General features: G+C 45.6%; 1 protein-coding gene across 1 annotated transcript in view; it reads left to right on the forward strand.

The window, feature by feature from the left end:
- GAP43 (growth associated protein 43) overlaps positions 1 to 6,037 on the forward strand; it is a 159,061-nt gene extending 153,024 nt beyond the window's left edge. Inside the window, exon 3 of the mRNA XM_089670762.1 lies at positions 5,144 to 6,037. Within this exon, the coding sequence (XP_089526888.1) occupies positions 5,144 to 5,232 (89 nt within the window). The 3' untranslated portion in view covers positions 5,233 to 6,037. The remainder of the gene's footprint in view (positions 1 to 5,143) is intronic.
- Positions 6,038 to 7,700: the final 1,663 nt, after the last annotated feature.

The following is a 7,700-nucleotide window of genomic DNA, read 5'->3' on the forward strand; positions in this document are numbered from 1 at the left end:
AATCCTCCACATTGTGTAAAAAGGCTGTTTGATCCTGTCTTCTCTGATCCTCCCCTTCTTCCACAGTCCCCAATCCATCTGCTGATGATAGCATGTGCAGCTTGCCCTCAAGACTTTGTTCTGTTTGGTGTGTATTGCTAGAAAGTTTTTTTTTTTTCTTTGGGAGAGTGCGTGTGATCAGCACTGTCCAGTCAGAGAGTTATGCAGCCTCATAGGACAAACAGGGGAGAATGAAAACTCTTCCTACAAATTCTAAAGTAGAACTGCACTGCATCTGAGCACCACTAACCAAAAACTCTATTTAATTCATTTTTTATATTTAAAGCAAACTCTCGCATCCAACCATGTCTCCAGGCTTTATTTTGCTGAGAAATAATTTTTGAAAAAGACCCCCTGGTATTTCTGGAAGGGGCCATCTTGAGTAAGGGCAGATGATTTATTTATAATTTACTTCCTGGAATCCATCTTCCCTTAGCTCAGGCATAGGCTGAGCTGAGAACCCTTCCTCCCCTCCTGAAGACTCCTGGGATATATGACATCAGGCATATGCTGAGCTGAGAACCCTTCCTCACCTCTCGAAGACTCCAGGGATGTATGACATCAGGCATAGGCTGAGCTGAGAACCCTTCCTCCCCTCCTGAAGACTCCTGGGATGTATGACATCAGGCATATACTGAGCTGAGAACCCTTCCTCCCCTCTCAAAGACTCCTGGGATGTATGACATCAGGCATAGGCTGAGTTGAGAACCTTCCTCCCCTCCTGAAGACTCCTGGGATGTATGACATCAGGCATTGGCTGAGCTGAGAACCTTCCTCCCCTCCTGAAGACTCCTGGGATGTATGACATCAGGCATAGGCTGAGCTGAGAACCCTTCTTCGCCTCCTGAAGACACCTGGGATGTATGATGTGACATCAGGCATAGGCTGAGCAGAGAACCCTTCCTCACCTCTTGAAGACTCCTGGGATGTATGACATCAGGCATAGGCTGAGCTGAGAAACCTTCCTCACCTCCTGAAGACTCCTGGGATGTATGACATCAGGCATAGGCTGAGTTGAGAACCTTCCTCCCCTCCTGAAGACTCCTGGGATGTATGACATCAGGCATAGGCTGAGCTGAGAACCCTTCCTCACCTCCTGAAGACTCCTGGGATGTATGACATCAGGCATAGACTGAGCTGAGAACCCTTCCTCGCCTCCTGAAGACTCCTGGGATGTATGATGTGACATCAGGCATTTGCTGAGAACCCTTCCTCACCTCCTGAAGACGTCTAAGTTGTATGACATCAGGCATTGGCTGAGCTGAGAACCTTCCTCCCCTCCTGAAGACTCCTGGGATGTATGACATCAGGCATAGGCTGAGCTGAGAACCCTTCTTCGCCTCCTGAAGACACCTGGGATGTATGATGTGACATCAGGCATAGGCTGAGCAGAGAACCCTTCCTCACCTCCTGAAGACTCCTGGGATGTATGACGTCATTTGCCTAGGCAGGAAACCAGGAAGTAACTGAAGAAAAAGAAATAAGTAAATGTGATATACTTTCCTATCCTTTTACTAATGCTAGCAGCATAAGGATTACAAATAGTCTATGTTGACTGAGAGAGTGAAGTTCCATTTTAACCAGTGCTCAGTTGGACACTGATAGAAGTCCGAAGACTGCTATATACTGCTGATGAGAAGATATTTAGCAGTTTATATTTACTAAAATAATTGCATTTCCATGTTCTGTGTACTGTGGGAGACAGGATATAGTGAATGCAGGGTCCGGGGAGACCAGATAAAGTAAATGCAGGGACCGGGGAGACCAGATATAGTGAATGCAGGGTCCTGGGAGACCAGATATAGTGAATGCGGGGTCCGGGGAGACCAGATATAGTGAATGCAGGGTCCGGGGAGACCAGATATAGTGAATGCAGGGTCCGGGGAGACCAGATATAGTGAATGCAGGGTCCAGGGAGACCAGATATAGTGAATGCAGGGTCCAAAGAGACCAGATATAGTGAATGCAGGGTCCGGGGAGACCAGATATAGTGAATGCAGGGTCCGGGGAGACCAGATAAAGTGAATGCAGGGTCCGGGGAGACCAGATAAAGTGAATGCAGGGTCTTGGGTTTAGTAACACTTTAAAAATGGACTCAGTCTTCACGGGACTGAGATTGAGCACTGCAGTCACTATTGCATGAAGTTGCTTTCTTATTCCGGGTCACAATCCTGCACAATGTCCTTTTGTCTCTTTCGGTCAGTTGACCGCTTATGAGATGACATTTTCCCGGACACTGTATACGCCGTCATAACGTTTGATACTGGACCTCGCGACATGGCAAATAAGTCGGCACCTTCAGTCACAGATGCACCAGCTAAGCAGCACCAACATTTTGCCCTGTTTGAAGCTCAGTAAGCTCTGACATGACTCTGTATTACTAGCAGCACATGCAGTGAATGAAGAAAATGAGGCTTCCCACCTATTAGCTGGGTGTCTCATCACACAGCAGAAGCAGAAGAATGTTACATCACTTCCACTTTCAACATGAAACGTTATCACTTTCACACCTGCAAATCAAGTTGTGTTTCCATTTTTTGTCTAAATACTGTAGCTGCTGACTTTTAATAATAAAGTGCACTTACCTGTCCAGGGATCTAGCAGGATCCTCACTGTGAGACAATTCTTCAATCAGCTATCAGGTGCTGGTGCCACCATCTTGACTAAGGGAAACGGGCAGTGAAGCCCTTCACAGCTGGTCTCCTACTGCGCGTGCACGAAGTGTGCTGTACTTTGTGAATGGACCGCGGTCTTCTGGGACCTGTGAAGTGTCCCTGAGGGCTGCTGGGGAAGGAGGGGGGCTGATCTTGCTGTGGCGAACTGAGATGGAAGTGGGAACAGGTACTTGTCAAAACCAGGCACCCGCTCCCCCCCAAAAAGTGCCAAATGTGGCAACGGGGGGAGGCAGATAAGCAGAGCTTCCACTTTTGGGTGGATCTCTGCTTTAAGAAAAAAATATTGTTACTGTAGATAAAATTTATAAATATTCTATAATTTGTCCTATTTAAAGTCGCACTAAAATTATGTTTTTTAAGGAAAGCTTGGCAAAAATATAGACAAATGAATGAAGGCCTTTTTGAATGTAGCCAGGGAAAAAGTTCAGCTTTGGCTTTAACTTCAGGTGCCTATACCCATGGATCTACTCGAAGGCAGCTGTAGGTTGACCTCCCTGCACGGGTGGAGCTGTTGCATTCACCTTGCAAGGAGAGTAGAGGAACTTCATCTTAAACCTCCACATGTGTCATCGGGTGGGCTGGTTAGACACTGCCACCCGGGTGAACCCTGCAGCCATCTTTAGGGAGGGTAATGCTTATAAAAAGCACTGGCTCACTGCAGTTGGCATACATTCAATGTGTGCGGCTAGCTTAGGGATAGGAATGCGCTGGATTGGGAGAGTGTGCCTAGTATAGGAAGAGTTTCCACAGGAGGAGGGACAATATACAGTTGCAAGAAAAAGTATGTGAACCCCTTGGGATTACGTGGAGTTTTGCATGACTTGGGTATAAAATGTGCTCTGAACGTCATCTAAGTCACAACAATAGAAGAACACAGTCTGCTGAACATAATACTACACAAACATTAGATGTTGCCATGATTTAATTGCACTGTAGGTACTATCATCAGAGCTTCTAGGGTGGAACCTTTCCTCTACTTATTCTGCTGCATCTGCCTTCCAGCCACTCCCTCTGCGCCAAGTGCTGCAAATACTCTACAAGTACTGCACAACCTTCTGGGAGTGTTGCTGCCAGTTCTATCTACTGCATAGACTCTGTTATTGTATGTTAGAACGTTTTGATAATACAATTTCTGCTATTTCAACCACTGTGTGTGCCGTGTCTTTCATCAGGGGGGCCTACCACCTGGGTTCCCCCTACAGCCTACATATTGATTATGAAGTAGCGTTGGGTTATGTACTGTTTCATAATATACTCAGTCCACATTCTCCACGTTTCAGGTTTTCTTTAGGTTTGTAAGAAAATCAAGATATACATTGGTCAGTTATAATAGCCTTGATAACTCACATATTCTAAAGCAGCCTTTATCCACCTTTTTTTACCCCAGAGGAACTCTTGAAATAATTTTCAGGTCTCAGGAAACCCCTGGGAAGATTAGTCTGTTAGTGATGGTAAGTGGGAGCAATGCCCCCTTTACAGTGGTGGCCAGAATGACTCTCTTGCAGTCATGCTGCTGGCCCTGCCAAGTGGTGTCAGACTTGGAACTATGCAGGCACCGCCAAATGGGAGGTCAGTTAGCCACATCTCAAGGAACCCATAGCCACCCCTAGAGTTACGATAACCATCATAACACATATTTTCTAAAGCAGACTTTCTCAACCTTTTTACCCCAGAGGAACCCTTCAAATCATTTTCAGGTCTTGGGGAACCCCTAGTAAGATTAGGTGAACAATGCCCCCTTTACAGTGGTGGCCAGAATGTCTCTCCTGCAGTCCTGCTATTGGCTCTGCCAAGTGGCGTTGGACCTGGACTTATGCAGGCACCATCAGATGGGAGGTCAGTTAACCACAGCTCACGGAACCCCTAGCCATCTCTGGAGGGACCCAAATTTTCCACAGGCACCATTAGTTGGGAGGCATCATCAGTTCGGAGGTCAGTTAACCGCAGCTCACGGAAACCCTAGACACCCCCAGAGGGACCCTAGGTTTCCACAGGCACCATCAGTTGGGAGGTCAGTTAACTACAGGTCAATAAACCCTTAGCCACCCCTGGAGGGATCCTAGGTTTCCACAAGCACCGTCAGTTGGGAGGTCAGTTGACTACAGCTCAATAAACCCTTAGCCACCCCTGGAGGGACCCTAGGTTTTCACAAGCACCGTCAGTTGGGAGGTCAGTTAACTACAGCTCAATAAACCCTTAGCCACCCCTGGAGGGACCCTAGGTTTTCACAACTACCGTCAGTTGTGAGGTCAGCTAACTACAGCTCAAGCAAACCCCTAGCCTCTCCCGGAGGGACCCTAGACTTTCACAGAACCCTATTAAAAATTACTGTTCTAAAGACTACATTGGTCAGTTATAAATTACATAACATGCATGTTATAAAGAAGATATCCAATCTCTTACCTTGTCTTTATGTGTTCTTTTTGCAGATGACGTAGAAGGAACCAAACCTAGTGAAAGTGCCCAACAAGAAGAGGCTGCAAGTGACGAGACTAAGGCGGACCAAGAAAATGCCTGAACACATTGAAATGTCCCCCGTTATCTCCTCTTGGACTCCATTGTTTCGCCCCTTATGACCCGCCCTACCCGTTCTCTCGACCCTCCTTTCCCCCCCTTCTCCTCCTCACGTGGGTTCCTCCACCTCACCCCTCGCCCCTCTTCTATCTCTCTCTCTGTGTGGCAGATTCTATAACAGGCAGGAAAGTTTCAGTCAAACAGTGTGGCTTAAACATTTTTTTAAGTGTTTTCTTGGTGTTGTTATGGCGAGTTATCCAGTATGGTCCAATCAATTCATTTTGGAAACTCTTGCACTGTATCCAAGTTTAATACCGCCTCCCGTGATCTATCTCTCTGTTACACTGTGTGCAATGTACTCCTCCCGGTTCCAGATCTTTCCAGTGAAACTTAAAAAAAAAAAAAAAAAGAAAAGGCGTCTTTTATTTTTGTTTTCTGTTCTCTTTTTTTTAATTTTCAGGGTTTTTTTGTTCCTCTTCAATGTGATGGAATGAACTTATCAAAAAACGAAGAAAAAAATTTACAAAAAAAGAATTATTAGCCCTCCCTACAGTTTGTTTTCCAAAAATAAAGCGATGTGCCAATTAGCGTATATAACCGTCCGCCCCCGTGTGTGTTACTTGTCCTTTCTTGATATGTTGACTTTTGATGCCACGCCAGAACACTTTTGCTTCCTGCCAACCTTTCCCATTGTATCTCTGAACTTAGCTCCATGTGTTGTGAATGAAGACGTCACTTTAATGGCATTGAGAATGTACGGTTTTTGATTTGTAGCGCACACGGAGGTAATAAATAGTTCTCGGTTCTCAGCCGTGTCCTGTGCGGTGTCTTCCAGGGACTGTGATCATTTAAACAAGAGGCCAGGTTTTGCTAATGTAATGCCCAATTCAAGTCCAATTTTTGGAAAGTTTTGGAAGTGTGTAGGATTTAAATCTTTGTTCCTCTGTATTCCCCATTGGGGACTTCGCATCATTTACTGTCTCTGTTCGGGTCTCCATCCCAAGTGATGTCCTCAGTTGGACAGAGGTTCTAAATCTCATGCATCCAAAACTCAAAAAATCTTTGGACTTGAAAGTAAGCCTAAAGTTAAAAAATAATCACTTTTTTTCCTACAACTTTTTGTAAGCAAGAAAACCTTCTTCTGCAAGCAGATTCACTTTACTAAGGCTTGTGTTCTTCAGCTTCTGGGCTAGGACCAATTTGCATCCCCTTTGTGTCATTATTGGGAACTGTAGGGAATAGAATTGAAGTGCCATGCCGCAATAGTCCAAATACAAGTTTATTCTTTGAGTACTTAGTTCCTCTGTGTTGCCCATTGGGGATTTCACTTTACTAACTGTCCATGTTTGACTCTTTTCCCCAGGATGGGATGGGAAATCTCCTTGGTTGTACAGAGGTTCTAAACCTTTTTATGCATCCAAAACTCATAAAACCTTTGGACTTGTAAGAAAGCCTAAAGTGAAAAATAAGTCATATATACTTTTTTTATTTATTTTTTTTATTCTTACAACCTTTTGTTAGCAAAAACCTTTACTAAAGGTTTGTGTTCCTCAACTTCTGGGCTAGGGCCAATTTCCATTCTCTTGTTCACCCCCTTGCCCTAGGCACATGTCCACTCACTCTGGCTCCAATAACCAGTCTAGAAGTTTGTCTTTTTGTAAATAATAGCTTGCAGAACTTGTAACAGAAGAAGGGTTGGGGCATAGGATACCCCAAAACGCTCAGTAATGTTAAGCAGAGGACACTCTACTCCTGGATGTAGCAAGGTCTAAATCCTCACAGCTGGGGACCAGGAGGTAGTCTTGGATCAGTCTAAGGCCTCAGAGCTGGAGACCATGAGGTAGTCTTCGATCAGTCTAAGGCCTCAAAGCTGGGGACAATGAGGTAGTCTTGCATTAGTCTAAAGTCTCAAAGCTGGGGTCCATGAGGTAGTCTTGGATCAGTCTAAGGCCTCAAAGCTGGGGACCAGGAGGTAGTCTTGGATCAGTCTAAGGCCTCAGAGCTGGAGACCATGAGGTAGTCTTCGATCAGTCTAAGGCCTCAAAGCTGGGGACCATGAGGTAGTCTTGGATCAGTCTAGGTCTCACAGCTGGGGTCCATGAGATAGTCTTGGATCAGTCTAAGGCCTCGAAGCTGTGGACCATGAGGTAGTTTTGAAACAGTCTATGGCCTCAAAGCTGGGGACCATGAGGTAGTCTTGGATCAGTCTAAGGCCTAAAAGCTGGGGACCATGAGGTAGTCTTGGAGCAGTCTAAGGCCTCAAAGCTGGGGACCATGAGGTAATCTTGGGTTAGCCTAAGGCCTCAAAGCTGCAAACTCTGAGGCAAGTCTCTTTTCTCATCTGCACAGCTATAGGTAACCACTGCAAATTTTGGAGTACTGCAGAGTCAAAGGGTTCAATCAGGTCTCTTACTCACAAGTCCCCAGGATAGCTGCCTCTTTTTAACCCCATTCGGGCGTGTCCAGTAAGTG

This window comes from Staurois parvus, unplaced genomic scaffold (assembly GCF_062004578.1).
Source record: "Staurois parvus isolate SC_StPar_1 unplaced genomic scaffold, SC_StPar_1.0 ptg000095l, whole genome shotgun sequence".
NCBI lineage: Eukaryota > Metazoa > Chordata > Amphibia > Anura > Ranidae > Staurois > Staurois parvus.